General features: G+C 43.0%; 1 protein-coding gene across 3 annotated transcripts in view; it reads left to right on the top strand.

Annotated features, from left to right (window-relative positions):
- The window catches only part of LOC125745644 (homer protein homolog 1), a 51,084-nt gene that overhangs the window by 25,088 nt on the left and 4,983 nt on the right, over nucleotides 1–21,013 (top strand). For all 3 annotated transcript variants that reach the window (XR_007398726.1, XR_007398725.1, XM_049018670.1), the window contains exons 3-5: nucleotides 6,181–6,312; nucleotides 7,819–7,911; nucleotides 9,372–9,514. Coding sequence is in view for 1 of the 3 variants with exons in the window: in XM_049018670.1 (XP_048874627.1) it covers nucleotides 6,181–6,312; nucleotides 7,819–7,911; nucleotides 9,372–9,514 (368 nt within the window). In the remaining 2 variants the exon portion in view is untranslated. The remainder of the gene's footprint in view (nucleotides 1–6,180; nucleotides 6,313–7,818; nucleotides 7,912–9,371; nucleotides 9,515–21,013) is intronic.

Genomic DNA, 21,013 nt, shown 5'->3' with positions numbered 1-21,013 from the left:
GTATATGTCAGAATATGCTTTTCGATTAGGGAACAAATGCATTTGAATGCTGTGAATGCTTATGAAGTATGTGCTTCTCCTCTGCTAATGCACGCGTAGGTAAGGCAGGACAGTCAGTAATGTCACAGAAGGGAATGTCTGAGCACCTCCAGGGTCACTGAAATACCGAACGAGGCAAGCTGAGTGTGAGTGAGTGCTCTTGGCTTCCATTGATAATGGAGTGAGAATGACAGATCAGGAAAGGAGAACCGAAGAGCGGGGTTTTACAATATGACTTCACAGTGTTATGGCCATAGTTCAATTGTATGCCATGTGTTTCTGAAGGCAAGGCTTGTCTCATCACCATTACAGCACACAGTGCAGCCCAGAGAAAGAAAAATCATTACTGGGGAATCGTATTCAGACGCTAGAATTGAAAATGTAACATGGTGGCAGTTGTACATATAGTCTTCATCACTTGTAAAATATCATTGTGCATTTACCGCAAGTATTTGTGTTCATGTGACTGAGTTTAATTCAAGTTCTGCCATTTGCTTCAGTTGTGGACCAAAGTAAAAGGCTCATTAGCTAGTATGAAAAATACAAATTAGATGGATAACACTGATAGTCTTAGTGATGTTTATTGCTTATAAATGTTTATGAAGGGCAATGTAAAAGATACTCCATTCACCATTTGTATAATTCCAAATGCAGGTACATAGGAATTCCTTAGTATTCGCTTATCCTGTCTTGCTCTCCACTGAGACATACACAAATACCACTGAGCATGCAGCTTGGGGCCTGAGTCATAACCCTTCAATCATATGGATTCAACTAGAACAGAATAGTTACTTGGAAATTTTACTTGTGAAAATGTCCAGCAAGGTTCCTCATTTTAAGCTGAAGAGGTTGTCTTACACATTAATGGTTACAAATCACCTATATATATATATATATATGGAAAACTGTACATACTGTGTATTATGCAATTTTCATTTGTACCTTTATTGATACAGTTTATGGAGTGTTCTGTCAAAATAATGATTCTGTGGTCCCGACCAAAAAGAATCTTCTCTTCTTTCTGTATCTGTGATGAGATGACATGCATCAGTCTGCGTTGAAAGGGGTACTCAAGCAGAAGAGGCTAACGTTGATATGCAAGTCTATCCTCACTGTTCTATTTGTACTTGCACTTGGCAAAGAATTTCCACTGAACACATGCCATGAAACTAGGTAAGCTAGTTTTGAGAAATACTAGACCACAGTTTATTACTTAACAGCCTGTGTGCTGAGCTGAGTTGAGGTAAACATACCATTGAGAAGAAACACAAACAACCTTCAAGAATTCGCAAAGAAGCATATAATGGCATTGCGCAAATGAAGCATTGATCTCTGCAGATTAGACGACTTCCTGATCAGTAGATCTCAGTACGCAGAGACTATACTGAACTTATTTTTCCTGCCTTTTAAAATTCTCGTTTTAAGAATTTTCATATACAGTGCGGACAAGTTATTACATAAATCATAGTGTAGCTAATCTGAGAAGCCCTTCCTGTGCAAAAATCGATTCTGTTAATGGAAAAACAAACACTGAATAAATTTGTCTAAGGCAGTTCTATCTGGGATGATTAATTTTACCATTTCTGTGTAAAGATTTCAGAAATTCTGAATAAGTAATACTGATTTATCTTTAATACCTCCTTTGTTATTATTTTATTTATTAAAACATTAACATAAGCATTGTATCATTTGTATAGTCCACATTAATAGAGCACAGATGAGCAGGTTGCTATGGCAAGAACTACTAAAGATACTTTTTGCTTAACGTTGCCTCTGGCTACAGTCTGTATAGTGTGTGTCCATGCCAGCACCGATTGCTGTTATACGGCTGAAATAGCTTCTGTGCTCTACAATTCAGCTTGGGTTGTAGCGGGAACTTTTGCACAAAACGAGTTGCTTTTACTGTAGTTTCGCATGTTATCGCCGCTACCTTTTTAGAATGACTTCAGCAGAGATGGGGGTGGTGTGGATGGAAATGGGTCAGAGTATAATGTGAAACAAGCTAGTTAGTATAGCCCTGAAAGAGAGCTTGGAATGGACTGCGGCTACACAGCTGTGGTTACATTTGCTAACAGAAGCAGTAGGTGGAATGCCTTTAGCTGCCAGTCCCTGGGTCCTTGTACTTAATCAGCCACACGTTGCCCGTTATGTCATCGCTCTTATCTCTCCGAACTGGACGGCTTGGGCGACTCTCTGCAGGTGTTCTAATAAGCTCACACTCTGGCACATTGATCTGGCCATCTGTGACCAGGAGAATCAATTTACACTAGGAGACGGTAAAGTCAGCAGCAAGGTATCTGGCATCGGGAAAGGCCGGCGATAACTTTGGGGGAGCAGGTTTTTGCAGCTCATTTTTTCTTCCTTTTCTTTCCTTGAAGTATAGATTTCAGTCTTACGTATAAAGACCAGAAAGAGCTTTTTTGGCTGTATGCTATAATTTAAAGCAGCTGAATACACAACTCATGTCCTCAATGTCATACTGAGCATTCGTCAAATTTTGAAATATATTTGCAAATAATGCCCCACAAGTACATACGCCTCCCTTCCAGTCAAACTAAGTATGGATGCCATAGCTCTAGGTTTGGATGCTATATTGTAGCTCTAGTTTTGGTTGTCATAGGTCTAAGTTTGGATGTCGTAACTCTAGGATTGGATGGCGTAGCTCTAGGATTGGATGGCGTAGCTCTAGGTTTGGGTATCATAGCACTAGTTTTCGATGTCATAGGTCTAGGTTTGCATGTCATAGCTCTAGGTTTGGTTGGCGTAGCTCTATGTTTGGATGGCGTAGTTCTAGGATTGGATTTCGTAGTTCTAGGTTTGAACGCCATAGCTCTAGGTTTGGATGCTGTAGCTCCAGCTTTGGATGTCATAGCTTTAGGTTTGTATGCCGTAGCTCTAGTTTTGGATGTCATAGGTCTAGGTTTGGATGTCATAGCTCTAGGTGTGGATGTCATAGCTCTAGGTTTGGATGTCATAGCTCTAGGTTTGGATGTCATAGCTCTAGGTGTGGATGTCATAGCTCTAGGTGTGGATGTCATAGCTCTAGGTTTGGATGTCATAGCTCTAGGTTTGGATGTCATAGCTCCTGTGTCCCAAGCTGGCATTTCCCACTTTAAATATTACAATATGAGAACTGTCAAAAATTGTGTTTTTTTAAGGTAGCATAATGCCACAGTAGTTATTTTCCAGTGATGGATGTTTTATTGTTCTTAAACCATGAAGGTAGAGCTGAGTAATAGCAGCTTCCCTTTTTTGCATTCAGAACCACACTGAACTTCAGTTCTCTTTTTATTTCTTCATGTTTATGATGCTCCAACTGCCGAGATAGTGCTGGCAGCAGTGCCATTACGACAGATTAGACTGCATCTATTCCCACCTCCCGATGTTAATGCCCCCCCCCCCATCCCCAGAGTGAAGTACAAATCTGCTCATCACACACCTCCTCTCCAACACCACAACTGTCATGGCCCTCATGCGGAGCCTGTGTGCCGCTGCCGTGCCAGCGCCCCGCTTAGCATCCTCCCGGCGGTGCATCGCGTAAGCGAGACCCCCTCGGATCAGGGCCGCGTCATTTTAGCCCCCGTTCTCCCAGCAGGGCCTGCCTGTGACACTTGCTAACACAAGGCCTTTATCGCAGAACTTGGCCACTAGGGGGCCTGGGAAACAACCTGAAAATGTGTCCTGAGACTTCTGGGCCAAGTCAAGTGAAGATGAGCTGTATCTCTACCAGCAAGTGTGCTAAGCCCCCTCTGCGCAGGAGCAGAGGGTGGAGAGCAGACGCCCAGATTCAAGATGTGGAGGGTCACAGTGGGTGAAAACCAGTAGCCTGACGTCATCTTCCTCACCTTTGCACGTAAAAAAAGAAACGGTGAAAAATCAGTAGTTATCAAAAACATATCATAGAAGTCTATAGGATTTACAAAATCATGAACTAAGCTGTTGTACAAAGCGCAAAACTCAGAAGCTCTATCAGCTCGTGGGCTGAAGTGCGTGGTGGGTAGAGGTTTGAAGGGGTGGATTTTCAGTGCATCTTGAAGAATGAATGGTTGCCCTGAGTGACAGAGATGAGAGGATTGTAGCTCCTGGCCCTTTACTCAGACACGGATGATGTGGGCCATTATGACCTTGATGTTGTGCGTAGGTGTTACACAGAAGTTCTGCCAATATCCTGCCAAACCCTTGGTGCTAGCCAAATGTCAGTACTTTACTAAATGTCAAGAATTTCAGAAGAGCTCGGATAACCGGTGGAAGAAAAACGGGAGGAGTAAAATATGGACAATTCATTAGATAAAGAACAAGATGTACCCGGTGTTCCGGATGAACCGGCACGGTGTGGAAACAGATTGTGACAATGCTAGGCAGGAAATTTACAGGGTTAGTGGCATGTGCTAGGAGAGAGTTTGCAAGTGAGTGCAGTGTGTTCTTGAGAGTTCTTGGTCACGCTATGTTTGTGTCATCTCGAGTAATGCTGAGTTCATAGTGAGTTCATCCATGAAAACAGCTTTGCAGATGACTGTTAGTCAATCAGATGGTAACTTTGGCTGTGTCCCAACCGACACAGGGAGAGACCCTGGTCACAGTGCAGATAAACATCTGTCTAAAAGCAGACAAAGTTCCTCTGGGTTTAGTTGTGAGTAATTTATTTTATTATTACGCTTGTCGCTTTGGATCAGATGAGCCATCATGTAGAAAATGTAAATATGTGTATGTGTGAATATGTAGTTACTACACTTGAGAGATTGCAGCACATCATAAGTCAGGGAAAACCAGACATATGTGAACACAGAGATGATACTGTATACTCACACCTACCTAAATGCAAATTTCCCCCAAATAATTAAGGTTTAGCATTCAGGAAGTTATTCAGATTTTAGAGATTCTTTTCACAGCTGGCAACAGAAACAATAACTGTTCGTGGGTGTGTGTGTTTGGCATAATGTTATGATTATTTTTGTCTTGAGGGGTCCTTGATGAGTCATTTTTGAACAACGTTACATAATGAGCGTTCCTGACTGACATCGGTTCGCAGAGTCTGGCAGACGGGTCAAAACTCGAAACACTTAATAGCTTGGCTGCCCGGTGCCTTCGAGCTCGAACATAATCAGCAACTTTACACCTTGGCAGTGCCACGTCTCTGCTCAGGTTGAAGCTCAGGAAGCCTTGAAGGAAGGTTGACACCCTGTTCCTAACACCCCTCTGGCTGCCTGGAGTTATGCGATGAGTCGGCAGCCTGACCCAGCTTCGCGCACTCTCTTCCTCTCTCTTTCCAATCGGGTTTATGCTGCCAACTTCAGGCGCATATTGCCTCCCCTCCACAGACCGGAGGGGATTCTGAACACTTAAGAAGGATTTTGTGTCCAATTCCTCCAATATCTGGCTCCTGGTCTGAGTGGCGGAGAGCGGGTGCCGTCTGCCTGTACTTAAGAGAATGGCATGCAAACTTATGTCACATGGATTTAGTTAAAGGGCAGGTGCTCAGTATGGGATCAGGGCAGCCAAGAGGCACATCATGTCACTGCTGGTGCCCTTAGCTTTAGCTCCCGTTCAGGGGATGTTCTCTGATTGACTATTTCAGCTAATAATATTCATCAGAGACAGAATGTCTTCAGTGTTTTACTTTTAGAGCTATCTTAGATTTCATAGCAGAAATGTATAATGTCTTCTTCAAAACAGCAATTCATTTCAAAATATTGTATTATTTGTAACATGTATAGAATACAGAAGTATTACATAGAGATATATGAAAATAAACATCATATATATATATGTATATATATGTATATGTGTGTGTGTGTGTGTGTGTGTGTGTGTTTCACATATATACATACATTTTTAGTAGCATTTATATGCGCACACACACACACACTAAATACCGTGGTACTGTAGATATTCTTATGAAGACATGTATATGGTTAAGTTCTCATATGGTAAAATTTAGGAATGATTAAGAACTAAGATTTTGTTTCAGATCTTGTTACAGAATTTAGTGCAATTTAATGATTTATAAGATGATATTTACTCCCATCTAAAAGTGGACATGACGTGAAGTGTAAGTGTGCTCATGCTTTTCACTGTGAAACGTGTCTGGAGCCGGTGGGCTCCCACAGCATCCTGAATGGGCGGCCGCCTTCATCTCCGCAGGCTATAATAAACAGCACCATCACCCCCAACATGACTTTCACCAAGACGTCACAGAAGTTCGGCCAGTGGGCAGACAGCCGGGCGAACACCGTGTATGGGCTGGGATTCTCCTCTGAGAATCATCTGCTGAAGGTGGGTGGCCTCGCTTTCGCAGGGGGGTGGCCGCCGTCCCCGGCGTGTGGGAGGCTGACGTCCGCACCCACCCCACCTTCCTCCTCCTCCTCCTCCTCCCCGTACGCTGTGATTCACTGCTTGGGTGAATGGAGGCGGCTGCCTCTTTCTTTTACTTTCTAAGCATTTCAAACTTATGCAAGAGCGCCCACGGCCACGTGCACACGCACCGGCCTGCATCTCCCACTCCCTCACACGGACACACCGCGTGCAGCCAGCACTGGCAAGCAGTCGCTCGAAATAGAAGCATATTTCAGCTCCACACCCAGCTCTTAACCAACTGCTAGTCATTTCTGAAGAATAAAAAGGAGCTTTCGATGATCAGGCGGTCGCTTGACAGCACTAATATCAGACTGGCCCTCCGATTTTACACTCATTCACAATAGCTGTAACCATTATAACATTATAACACTGGAGTGCCTTGTTCATTATTTTGTTTGCCAGAGTCCTATATCCATGGTGACTGGCCTACAGCTTTCATTATTAACTAAACTGGGACTTAAACTGAACTTAAACTAAACTCTATTTTAAAAAATCTCAGGCAGTGAAAACAACCATCACCCCAGTGACTTTGTATAGTTTGCCAGGTGAAAAATTCTACTGCAACTTGGTATTTTTTTAAGACTATCAATGACTACTGGATCATGTAACTCACATTACCACCCCCCACCCATATTGGTGACGAGCTTTATGAAATCATGATTAAGTAATAAACAGCTGTGTTGCCATTATCTCGCAAGCAGCATCCCACGCACATGCAACAACTCAAGAAGCCAACTTGCCGGATGTAAACCTTCTTTCCCTATGAATATGCATGATGCCTGTGCTGATATGGCCATAACTTCAGCAGCCGCTACTCTGTGATCAAAACATATTCTGCACATATCATTAGTGTCAGTTTTACATTAAATCATCAATTACCTCGTATATTTGTTGCAGTTACTTTGCAAGCCAATCTTAGCCATTAACACTATTTGTTCCAGACTTCATTTGTCGTGTGAGTGGTGTGCTCCTTCAGACACTGCTGTAGCTAAGTGCAGAAACTATTTCTGGGAGCCTGTCTCGAGGGTTACAAATATTCCATTCTAGGCCTGAACACAGTTCTTCGTTTCTATGAAATAAGCTTGAATTTATAACCATTAGTGTTTGTGTTGCGTAGATAGAAAGTCATTCTGAAAGGATAAATTTTGTTTTCCCAGTCGGACTATCCCTTCATAAACACATAGTGAGGATTAAATTGCACATAGTGATCCAAACTTCCCGGAATTGGGTTTATAATGCACAGATTTGGTTCATGAAACTCATATCACAGTAAGAGTCACCATTAGCGAGTATTAATTTTTTGTATAACAAATGCCTGCCGTGTACCCAGAGTCCCTCCCACGGCTCAAAATCTCCTGCGACGTTTTCCATCTGTCCACCATAAACACCTGTGAATGTACATGTATTCTGCGGGACTCTTCACAGTTTGCCGAGAAGTTCGCCGAGTTCAAGGAGGCGGCACGATTAGCCAAGGAGAAGTCCCAGGAGAAAATGGAGCTGACCAGCACACCATCTCAGGTGCAGTCCCACGCCTGACTCTGTACCATCCAAGGCTGGCCTACAAAAAATACACAGATGCATATGAATAAAGCCTAGTGGACTGGTTCTAGGCTTATTATGACCCTGTACTAGATAGATGATTATGGAGGAGGAATGGTTGTATTATACTGCATACCTTTCTGTATTGTGCTGCGGTATGTATAATTATATTTACTTAGGACAAAATAGTAATAAATAACTTTATACATGATTAGATAAAAACCTTGCAAATTAAGTACTATTTTTAACCATCTGTTCATCTATCTTCCATATTCCTTAACCAGTACAGGGTTACCCTTTTTTACATTAATTGTAATTAGTTATGAGTGACACTAAATTTTATAACAAACTAGCACCAATGTTAGGATGACTATTTTCAAGTTCAGATAACCAGGAGAGTTAGGTGACAGGTTGATTGTAAATCATGTTGATCAAGGGCATTGTTCTGAATTAATATATTGTTGAACGGGTCAAGATAAAGCAACTAAAAGATGCATCCCAAAAGCTAATAATAATAATAATAATAATAATAATTTCATACTGAACATTAGGCAAGAGAGAATCCAATTCATTCCGTTTTAACTGTAACAAATTCCATCCAGTGTTTTTATCATTTATTTTCAACTTTCTCATAGAGGCTATAATGCAATTCGTGATTGTGAGGTTTTTTCAAAGATGAATCTGCTTGCAGCTTGGTTTATTTCTGCCAATGTAATACTTGATGTTTTAACGTCATCAACTGTTGTTTAACTGAGCTTTAAGGGGAGAATAAATCCTTGGGTTATTCTGAACTATAATTAATCAGTTCAGATATTCAGCTGCAGAGCAGATCCTGTACTAGGACAGCTAAGTCCATCGACATGTGAAACGTAATTCACAGTACTTACTCCAAAAGTCAGGCCAGGATCAGTAAACAGATCAGGTAGGTGGGACACCAAGTCCTGCTCAGAAATCCAAAGGACGGTCAGTATATCACAACAACAACCACAAAAACAACAAGCGATCTGGAGGAGCAGGTACAATACATCAGAAAGGTTTTCCTTTGAAAAGATCCTTGTATTTCCCTTGATCTTATACTACCCTTAGGAAACAGTCAACTCGTGTATCTAATATTTAGGTGACAGATGGGCATGTCCACAGGGAGAGTTCATTGGTAGTAACTATTGTTAAGTCTAAACTAGTAATGTACTGTTAATTATTTGCAAACATCGCTTTTTTTCACTGTCCCATAATTTTAGTTGATTTTGATCAGAAGTAGTTTGATGTTGATAGTCCAACCAAGCTTTGTGGTTTTACTTTTATCATGCAATTACGCATGAGTGTAATCTAGGAAATATCTGCAGTGAGAATTAATGGTTTGTCAGTGGTAAGGATTCATTACTGGATAATTGTGCCGGTAAGTCTCTCTAATTAATCCTCATTTATGCTGCTCTTTGAAGGAGTCAGCCACAGGGGACGTACAGTCGCCCCTTACCCCAGAGAGCATCAATGGCACCGACGATGAGAGGGCCACGCCGGATGCTACCCCCAACTCAGAGCCCCGACCTGAGCCACCCCAGAATGCATTGCCCTTTTCACATAGGTAAGTTGCCTTGCCAGGTAGCCCACTGGTGGCAGGTTTCCAAACCCTGCCTGTTTTCATTGTAGCAATAGTTGTTCCTTCCTCACTTCATCTGTCATCTGGACTGGAGGGAAGGCATTTTCCAGGAAGGGACACCATTTTGATACTTGGATTATTAGGGATTTCATTGTAAGGTCTGTTGACAGTGGTGTTTGGTTGCCTGCCATTTTTTTGTAGGGTGAGATACTTTTTGTAATGTTGGAACAGTTTTAACTCATGTGGGTAGCAATGTAGCCTCGAACTTCTAGGGTTGTGGGTTTGAATACCTCTGCTCTGTGTGTGTGAAATTTGCATATTCTTCCTGGGTTGTGTAGGTTTGCTCTAGATCAGTGGTTGCCAAACTCGGTCCTCGGGACCCACTGCCCTGCTTGTTTTCCAGCTATCCCTGCCCCACACACAAGTCCCAGCTGTCTTTCAGCTTCTGATTGACTGAACACACCTGATCCAGGTAATCAGCAATGTGTAGGGCAGAGGTAGCAGGAAAACAAGCAGGGCAGTGGGTCCCGAGGACCGAGTTTGAGAACCACTGCTCTAGATATTCTGGTTTACGTTAAGTGGCATCTCTTGCTGATAGAGTGTGACTATCTATGTGCCCAATGACTGACTGGTATCCCCTTCTGGGTGTACCCGGCCTTGTGCCCTATGATGGACTGGCATCCTCTCCAGGGTCTACCCCAGCCTTGGCCTTGTGGTGGACTGATATCCCCTCGGCTGTACCCCTTGTGCCCCGTGGTGGATAGGCACCCCCTCCAGGATGTACCCCAACCTGTGAAGGGCTCAAGGCCCCTGTGACCTGACATAATTATGAATTTGGAAGATGAATTTTATGGTACAACAGCCTTGGAATTTAGGTGCTTTTGCTGTCTTTTTAGAAACATTTACTGTATAATGCTACAACTAAGTAACATAAGGTTTTAACTCAAAAAAGCTGGTTTCTAAATTATTAGCTGACATTTGTAATATCCAAACCAGCCCCTCAAAATACAAATAATTACATTTGAATATATGTAGTACTTTTATTTCAGCACTAGAACATTCAGTGGAAATAGCATCACTAAATCTTAAGTATTTCTCTTGACTACCATAATGAGAAAACAGTCACGAATCACGCTTGAACAATTTGTTTGTTAGAAAGGTTTTTCACTGTGTGTCTATGGAGGGACTTTAAGGTCTTCTCTATCAAAGCATCTGTTTTAAGAGAATGTACACACTGGGTAGCAGTTAAACACATACTATTACTGTAATTGTGTTAACTTGATGTGTGAGGGCAGCTTCCTGATAGGATAGGATAGGATAGGATAGGAAGCTGGCTGTGTTATGGAACAATGTTGTGATGATTATGACATAACGGTGGGTCATAATGACAGTAGACAGAGCCACCATCATGTGTCTGCTTTCCTCTGAGAAAGCACTTGGCATAAAGTGGATGAGTTAAAGTGAACAATGCTCAAGTATTCAGTCCCTTTTGATTGCCTTCCCAGTAATGGGCAGTGGTGGCCTAATGGTTATGGAAATGTTCTTGTGACTGAAAGGTCCCCTGCCTGCAAGGTACCCTGAGTAAGGTTCTACCCCCCAAGCACTGCTTCCTAAATAATAACTGCCCACTGTGATGTCATATGTGGGTTAAACGCAGAGGACAGAGTTGTTTGTTGTGTCAACAATGACAATTAATCACCTTCACTTAATATTGTGTTTAATACTTAAGTAAATCAGCTGAAACAATTGCAAATGAACAAATAATGAAAACTGTATGTAATGTAGCTATTTTGCGGATACTTCCTAAGCAGCTATCAATGCACATGGATCCGTTTTCTTTCTCAAACTTGCACCAAACACAACTGGAAATTGCATGTTTGGTCTGCTGGTATTTTTGATAATTGCAGTCAGAAATCAGTCTCCTCACAGTAACTAATTCTCCTTGTGGTCCTTGCTGAGAGATCAGGTATAGATCATTGTCACAATGGCCATGCTTTAGTGTCCTTTTGCTGCACAGTGGTAAAGTGTGTCTTCTGCTCTTCTATTCTGTCCTTTTGTGTTAAGTCTTAAAATCAATCTCCTGTGCTCTTTTTCAGACAACTCTATAAAACTTTTCGAGTCTACTCCTTTTAGACAAAAATATAATGAGGATGGGCCATCAAGTATCTCTTCTCCAAACCAGCTATTCATTCTGTAGTTCTAATCTACTTTTTAACATAAATTTTTAATTTCTTGACTCCCTCTGTTTAAGAAAAAACAGTTAAAAATCATTTTTAAATGTTTTAAATGGTTGAAGTTTCTATGTGTAGTTTGATAATACAGTTAAATTGAGTGATACATAATACTGGTCACTTTTTTACCTCTGTTCTTGTTAATCTTTCAAATTTTATAATTGGGTTCATATATGCATTTTGGTACATTACTGTATTTTGTCTCCACTTAAAATGTATTTTTAAACACTTGATGCCTTGTGTTGCTTACAGTATTTTCGTGCTTGATTACATTGACATTGTTTGTGATAATCTGAATGATACCTTTATACTTGACCTTGTGGTGTTGCTCTCTAATTTGTGGTTGTGAAGTATTTTATGTTTCAAAATAAGAAAACATTTCTATTAAAAAAAAAACATGAAGAAATTGAGTATTGATATGTGTGTTCAGATGTAGCAGTGATTCATGTTGAGAAGCATCACTGCTTAGGTGTATCTGCTGCCCTCACACTTCCAGGGATGAGGATCCACAGCCCCATCCCTCTCTGTCTGTCTGTCGAGTTTGCGTGTTAATCCCTATGATGCACCAGGCATACAGTCTAAAGGCATGCAGAGTGGCAGACTGACATCTCTATATCGACCATATTATGGATGGACTGGAATCACATCTAGGGTGTACACTGCCTCGAGCCCTGAGATGGACTGAGATCTTGTCCATGGTGTCCCCTGCTTTGTGCCCTGTAATGTACTGGTGTCCCATCCAGAGTGTCCCCTGCTTTGTGCCCTGTAATGTACTGGTGTCCCATCCAGAGTGTCCCCTGCTTTGTGTCTTGTAATGTACTGGTGTCCCATCCAGAATGTGTCCCCTGCCTTGTGTCTTGTAATGGACTGGAATCCCATCCAGGGTATCCCCTGCTTTGTGCCCTGTAATGGACTGGAATCCCATCCAGGGTATCCCCTGCTTTGTGCCCTGTAATGGACTGGAATCCCATCCAGGGTGTCCCCTGCTTTGTGCCCTGTAATGGACTGGAATCCCATCCAGGGTGTCCCCTGCTTTGTGCCCTGTAATGGACTGGAATCCCATCCAGGGGGTCCCCTGCTTTGTGCCCTGTAATGGACTGGAATCCCATCCAGGGTGTCCCCTGCTTTGTGCCCTGTAATGGACTGGAATCCCATCCAGGGTGTCCCCTGCTTTGTGCCCTGTAATGTACTGGTGTCCCATCCAGAGTGTCCCCTGCTTTGTGCCCTGTAATGTACTGGTGTCCCATCCAGAGTGTCCCCTGCTTTGTGTCTTGTAATGGACTGGAATCCCATCCAGGGTATCCCCTGCTTTGTGCCCTGTAATGGACTGGAATCCCATCCAGGGTATCCCCTGCTTTGTGCCCTGTAATGGACTGGAATCCCATCCAGGGTATCCCCTGCTTTGTGCCCTGTAATGGACTGGAATCCCATCCAGGGTGTCCCCTGCTTTGTGCCCTGTAATGGACTGGAATCCCATCCAGGGTGTCCCCTGCTTTGTGCCCTGTAATGGACTGGAATCCCATCCAGGGTGTCCCCTGCTTTGTGCCCTGTAATGGACTGGAATCCCATCCAGGGTGTCCCCTGCTTTGTGCCCTGTAATGGACTGGTGTCGCATCCAGGGTGTCCCCTGCTTTGTGCCCTGTAATGGACTGGAATCCCATCCAGGGTGTCCCCTGCTTTGTGCCCTGTAATGTACTGGCGTCCCATCCAGAATGTGTCCCCTGCTTTGTGCCCTGTAATGGACTGGAATCCCATCCAGGGTGTCCCCTGCTTTGTGCCCTGTAATGGACTGGAATCCCATCCAGGGTGTCCCCTGCTTTGTGCCCTGTAATGGACTGGTGTCGCATCCAGGGTGTCCCCTGCTTTGTGCCCTGTAATGGACTGGAATCCCATCCAGGGTGTCCCCTGCTTTGTGCCCTGTAATGTACTGGCGTCCCATCCAGAATGTGTCCCCTGCTTTGTGCCCTGTAATGTACTGGTGTCCCATCCAGAATGTGTCCCCTGCTTTGTGCCCTGTAATGTACTGGCGTCCCATCCAGAATGTGTCCCCTGCTTTGTGCCCTGTAATGTACTGGTGTCCCATCCAGAATGTGTCCCCTGCTTTGTGTCTTATAATTGACTGTTGTCCCATCCAGGGTGTCCCCTGTGGTGCTTGGGAAAGTCTCTGTTTTCCCAAAGCAAGATGGAAGGATAGTTTAATCTATTGTCGATATTCATTGTATTTCAAATTATTTCTACATGCCACATAATGAATACGAACATCCCAATTTATAATGATTCAACTGTAACACTTTACTTGAGGGCACAAATAATGCACTAATATACTTTTAGTTTACATGTATTAATTAACCATAAAGTGTTAGTTACGTACTGAGCCCATTTGTTCCTTATTAATCATAAGGGTTCATGTATTACATACAGTTATTATATTTATGAGTAGCAACTGACTTACTAAGTTACTTGTGCCCCTCAGGTGTTACCAATTAAACAGGCATATGAAGAAAGCAGCCAGAAATACAGCCAGATTTATGTTATGCAGAAATTTCTTCATGTAAATCTTAAATGATGCAGGTGGACAGGTCCAGTCAATGCGATTTCCAAAACACACCTCTTAAACAAATAGCATTAACAGTCTTATAAGTCGGTCATTAACTTTATTTGATAGTTTCCTGCACGGAGACCAGATACACTCAATTAACAAAATAACGTGCAATCTAGAGTGAAAGATGTTGGATAGAACAGAGATGGCTGAAGCTCTGTGAGGTGCTGGGGGCACTGCCGCGACTCTCCGTCAGGCTGGGTGCTGATGCTAGATGCTGGAGCAGGCAGCGCACGGAGAACTTGATGTGGAGACGTAGGAAGGGACCCTATTCCTGTCCCAGCGGCGGCTGGAGGCGGTGATTTCCCTTCTCCCATGTGTCACCTTCGCCCACCGGCTCCGTGGAGATGCCGCATAGCTTGGGAACGCTCAGCAATGCGCTTACGCAAAGCCGGGAGAAGCACACAGGCGTTATTCTGACTGTCAAGGTGCAATTCAAGGCTGAGATGGTGCCCCCCAGTGGCATTGAATGTAATTAAAACCGAAATATTCTTTAATGTGCTAAACATTTTCTCCTCGTTGCAGACAACTTTCTCGTTTTAAATTTTTGCATTTGTTTACATTCTTGCGATTAAAAACTAAACCAAAATAGTATTCCTATTAAGTAACTGGTTAGAGCATAGTCCTTCTGACACCTAAAGGCTTAGATCTATGATAGATTTAAATCACAGGCGAGTGTGCTAGTTGTTTGAATATATCACAGCCGCTGCAGGGGCTTGGATGCACCATGGAGAATTTAAGGCTTTTGTCCTCTACTTGCATGCGTTGCGCATTCACAGGTGCTGTGGGATCCACTAAAGAACAAATGGAGGGAGTCAGAAACGAAAGACAAAGGCTATCAATCCAGATTTCCCTTCACTATACTGCTTAACATTAGATTCCATTTCCTTCCAACTGGGAGGAAACACAATAGGAGCAGGAAAGAGGTGGGCAGATTAGATTAAGATGTTGCCTCGGAGATTTTCGCCTCAGCAGCCTCCGTTATAATGGCTTTGAAGATACTTCCGGCTCTGTGGAGCAGATGCGTGACATATGCTGATGTCTCAGTGGCTGACGTCATCTGATTTATGTGGGATGGTGCTGTCAAGATGTCTGACCTCACCCTCGTAATGAGGTACTGATGATGTCTGAGTAAGTAGTGCGAATTTGCCATGTTTTTAATTGCATGGGTTCTTTTTAAAGGCAAAGGGGTTTGTTCTCATGTGCAGAGTGAGATGTGTTTTAAAAACTTGGTTGAATTACTGGGGATTCATATCATAGGCTGGAGTATTTTCAGATTGTTCTCTGTTTTGGTTCAGGAGCTTTGGGGCTCTTTGAGGCATCTGGTGTGATACCATTGCAGTCTGTCTTCTGTGTGGGATTTAATTTTATAGTTTTATAGGTTGTGATGGCTTCCGTGTGTTATTTTATAACAAGCCACCTTGGAGAACTTCTCCAGTTGGTCTCTTTTCACACATTTATACTATTCACACATTTAACCTTATAGATTTGCATTTATAAAATTATCCAACCAAGGGTAGGCAACGCTGATTCTGGAGTGCGAGCATCCAGCAAGTTCTCTCTCCTAGCTGGTCTCTGATGAACCAGACCTGACCTCAGGCAGATAGTAACTCATCAGGTAGGACAGAAAACCTGTTGGATACCATCACTCCAGGATCAGGGTGGCCTACCCAGGGGAGCTTTTGAAATGATCAGAGGCAAAGTCAAGTTTACCTGGGGCTTGACTTATTTTATTTTTTATATTTTGAAGGAAGATTGGCATCGGGGCTAAAATACTCAGGGCCCCGAGTGATCAGACCTAACGACACCCCTGATCTAATGAATGGCTACAATTTTCTCTTTAGATGCTTCACCAAAGTTTTATTCTGACCAGCTTTCATCAGATTGGTTTCAATGCTTAGGTGCCCTACTGTATCTTGTACCTGAACTGGCACACTGCTGTTGGCTGTGGAGGGCAGCAGCACATCTTAATTACTCTTAATTTCCACTTTGATTATTTCTGCAGTCAGTGATCCGGATATGGAGCTGCCAGCTCTGAAACTGAGTACAGCCCCTGTGACCTGAAAATGAGCTGGTGATGTCAACCAATGAAAAAAAACATGGGAACACATTGCATGCTTTGATACTTCTGATTTCAGTAATATTATAGCAATGCATTAGGATAGGTTACAAATATACAAGTAAATCTTAAAAAAATATATTTTTTATAATTAAAAGTGGAACCTCTAGAAAAAAATGCAGAGTGAGTAAAACTGAGTAATTAAAAAAGTACAATAGTATAGAAATGGTTCTAGTTACCAAAGCAGCTTTACTTGGATTTACCTACAGAAGACAGAATTCATGACTGTCAACCTGACATGATAAATGACTAAATGATTCTCCTGTAACTAAATACATACGCAGAAAAAAAGGTTAATTCTGAATATTCCAATCGTTCTCCTAAATCCCTTTTAAATAGTAAATTATAAATATTAACATAATAACTAGCATATAGGCAGTTACAGTCACACATCTGCATTCTGTTAGTCAGGGTGCACTCAAATATTAACATCCTAAGTGGCAGGAAAAAGCGAAGCCTGCCTGGACCCCGAGCGATCACTCTGTATCGCACGCCATTACAGAACATGATCAATAATGATAGGATGCCAGGGCTTTGTGCCTTGGGTTGCAAACACAGAGGACATCAGTGTAAATAGAACACTTTAGTAAGAAGGCACTGAATCACAGCTCTGCAAAGCTGCACTCAGAGGCATCCATTATTCCGGATAAGTGGTACTGAGCTTGGCAAATGTAATTAAAAGTAACTTACCTAAATGAGGCGCCATCCCTCCAAGGGCTCCTCGTCCTGAAAGCCGGTGAGAGTGAGAGCCCTAGTCGGTCAGCAAGCGACCAGAGTGCCCACGTGCACGCTCTCTCTCTCACTCTCTCTATTTCTCACTCTCTCCCGCCAGCGCGGGGCTTTTTAAAGTGTAGCAGTAACGCCCGCTGTCACGTCAGTGGCCCGGTCCGTCCGTGGGTTCCGCTGTGTGGGATGGGGCTGCCGTCGATGACGCGTAAGCACCGCGGGGGCCCTGAGAGGAGGAGGAGGAGACGGGGGGGCGATAGTGAGCACAGCAATTGAATGTCTCCCCATGTAGGGCTCAGAGGAGGCAGTCACATGGTGAGTAACGTGGGGGGGGGTAATTACTGAACTGCCTGGCAGGTGGGCAGGGACAGTATGTGTGGGAGGTAATAATCATTTATTCATGACTGCTGGGAAGTCTACTGTGATTAATGTCAGTCAGTAACTTTTTGCCATGCCTCCAGTTTACTGGGGTGTGTGTGTCCATGAAAACGTTTCAGAAGCTAAACTTCATGTTTGGAGACAGGAGAAATGTCCCGAGATGCTCTGTGGCGTTTAATCAGTAAGGTGTTTAGCTAACAGGCTCAGGCTGACTTTTAGGATAATTGTCAGATATTTGAAAATATCAGTGTCACCTTTTAATACCTTATTTTCTCTCATAACTTTCCAGATACCTGGAGTTTGTAGATAATTTCCTGTTTTTCTTTCTCTAATACAGTGTTTCTCAATCCAGTCCTCGGGGACCCACAGACAGTCCATGTTTTTGCTTCCTCCCAGCTCCCTACAGGAGCAAAACCATGGACCATCTATGGGTCCCTAAGGACAAGATTGGGAAACACTGATGTAATGCACACTGGATGATGAACTGCATTGTCATATATTGTAGTTGTTTTACTTCTTACATGATTTAATTTGTTTGCATCTATCCATATGGTCCATGGTGCCTGACACTGACACAGAGAGATTCCACAAAATTATTTTTACAGACCTTTGCTTGTCAAAGCTCATGACTTTAGGGTAGGAGGTGGAATTAACAGACTCGGTGTGGTCGACACATTGTGCTAACCTCACCACAAATGGTAAAACACAGCAGAGATTGTACTGTTTATATTTTAATTTCTGAATACTGTGGTTGATGTGGTTATGGGCTTATTATGTCTCATTTAGAAAGTCTTGTGATTAATGAGGTATCTATCCCATCCATTTTTGTTTCATTTTTTTGTCTTGCTGTCATCATGTTAGCATGAAAAACATGGACTTCCTAAGCATAAATCATTTATTGAAAACTCATGAAATGCCCATGCAGGAGACTTTTTCACCTTAATACCATTATGGATGTTAACAGTCAGTCACAACCCATTTCGAGGGTGTCTGCTGCCCCCTGCTGTACGAGAGCTAAGAACTAACTTTACCAACCCTTCAAGGAGCCAAGAACTCCTAACGGCCCACTTCAGCAAATGAATTATAGAGCCATTCACCAGGCTCATCCCACAAAATAACTCAGGGGCTAAGAGCCTAGGCCAGCGTCCTGTAGCTTAGGAAAAGAAACGTAATCAAAGAAGAAATGTCAGAGTTTTGGGGACATTACACCCGCACAAAGGGCAGAATTAGGCCACTTAAACACTAGTAACGTCTAGTGTTTGTACAAGGGGCTATAAAACATTTATAGGACAGAATTTTAGGTTTCTGTGTATGTCTTTTGCCTGCGCTTTATCTCCTAAGGTAATTTCACCTGCCTTGCAGTGAGGCTGGCCTGCGTTCTTGGCAGGATCATTCAGGAATGCTAGCTGAAGGTTTTTCAGGGTTCCAGCTTAGAGTGCCAACCTGCAGTTCGGCTGTGTATTAATTTCCTTCACAGAGTGAGTTTTGGCTTGGCTTGACTGTAGGGGCTTTCTGTAATTGCCTTGTGGTGCTGGTGTGAAGTCTGTTGCTAGTTGTTACCCCGACAGAGTAACTGCCCACGAGGTGCCCCCCTACCCTCCCCTGGGGTTATCCTGATAACTTTCAGCAAACCCCCCAACGCTCTCTTTATTGGGGGTGCAGGTCCCAGCTGATTGGCACTGAATTTGAGTATAAAATCTATAAAAATCGAATGTGTCTCCCAGTCTCAGACAATGACAGTGCTGGCTCAGGCAGACGGTTCTCTCACACCTTGGCTGGAATTTGGGTTCATTCCAGAAGGCAAAAGGATTCAAAACCATGATTTGTATTTGGCTCCAAGTGTGGATTATTTCTGTCTTTTGGCATCTGCAGTTATGTTTATCTCAAATCAGCAATCTAATCAGTTTACCTACATTGTAGAAGGTCAAACTGAGAGAAAAGGTGAACCTTTTTGGAATTACCTGCTTTTCTGCATAAATGGCACCTAAAATGTGGTCTGATCTTCATCAAATGTATTTAACATTCACACAGCATTTTACATATCTGCTATTTCTCTTTGTTAAATAAGATATAAATGCAGATGAACCAAAACATTGTTTTTGTGTATGTATATGGAAATTTGTCTATAAATCAAGAATGTGAGTTCATGTATGTTTATTTGGAGACATGGAAAATGTTAGCCTTATAGTTGAGATGGATAATTTAATAATAATTCTATTTATTTAATAATGTAAGATATACAATCAGGGGCGGCATGGTGGTGCAGTGGTTACACTGTTGCCTCACACGTCTGGGACCCGGGTTCGAGTCTCCGCCTGAGTCACATGTGTGGAGTTTGCATGTTCTCCCCATGTCGTTGTGGGGTTTCCTCTGGGTACTCCGGTTTCCCCCCACAGTCCAAAAACATGCTGAAGCTGATTGGACTTGCTAAATTGCCAGTAGGAGTGCATGTGTGAGTGAATGGTATGTGAGTGTGCTCTGCGATGAGCTGGCCCCCCATCCTGGGTTGTTCCCTGCCTCGTGCCCATTGCTTCCGGGATAGGCTCCGGACCCCCCGTAACCCAGTAGGATAAGCAGTTTGGAAAATGGATGGATGGATATACAATCACTGTAGGTATACCTTGTTATAACTGGGTTGAATCCACTTTTGCCTTCAGAAACTGCTTTATTTCTACATGGCATAGATTCAACATGGTGCTTGAAACATTCTCCTTAGAGGCTCTGGTCCCTGTCGACATGATAGCATTATGCAGTTACTGCAGATTTGTCTGCTGCACATTCATGACGAGAATCTCCTGTTCCACCACATCCCATCGGTGGAGGCCATTTGAGTACAGTGAACTCATTGTCATGTTCAAGAAACCATTCCTGCTCAAAGCAGCCATTAGAATTCTGGGTACATTGTAGTCATAAAGGCATGGACATGGTCAGCAGCAGTTCTCAGGTAGACTGTGGCGTGTAAATGGTTCTCTTTTGGTATTAAAGGGCCCAAAGTGTGCCAAGAAAATATCCCCCACCCCATTACACCAACAGCAGCAGCCAGAATTGTTGATGGAAGGCAGATGGATCCATGCTTTCATGTTGTTTACCAAATTCTGACCCTCTGCCACAGCAGAAATCATTCAAGAATTCATTCTTTCATTATCTAATTTTGATGAGCCCATGTCCACTGTAGCCTCAGTTTCCTCCGAACAGGAGTGATACCCAATGTGATCTTCTGCTGCTGTAGCGAGAACCAGAGAACCACCACTCACTGTATATTTTTTCACTGTTTTCATTCTCTGTACACCCTGAAGATGGCTGTGTGTGAAAACCCCAGTAGATCTGCAGTTTCCATGTCGGATTCAAAGTCACCATGATCACCTTCCTTCCTCATTCTGGTGTATAATGTGAACATTACCTGAAACGCTTCACCAGTGCCTGCATCATTG

Source organism: Brienomyrus brachyistius, chromosome 7, assembly GCF_023856365.1.
Source record: "Brienomyrus brachyistius isolate T26 chromosome 7, BBRACH_0.4, whole genome shotgun sequence".
NCBI classification, from domain to species: Eukaryota; Metazoa; Chordata; class Actinopteri; order Osteoglossiformes; family Mormyridae; genus Brienomyrus; species Brienomyrus brachyistius.
This window is presented reverse-complemented; position numbering and strand designations above follow the sequence as displayed.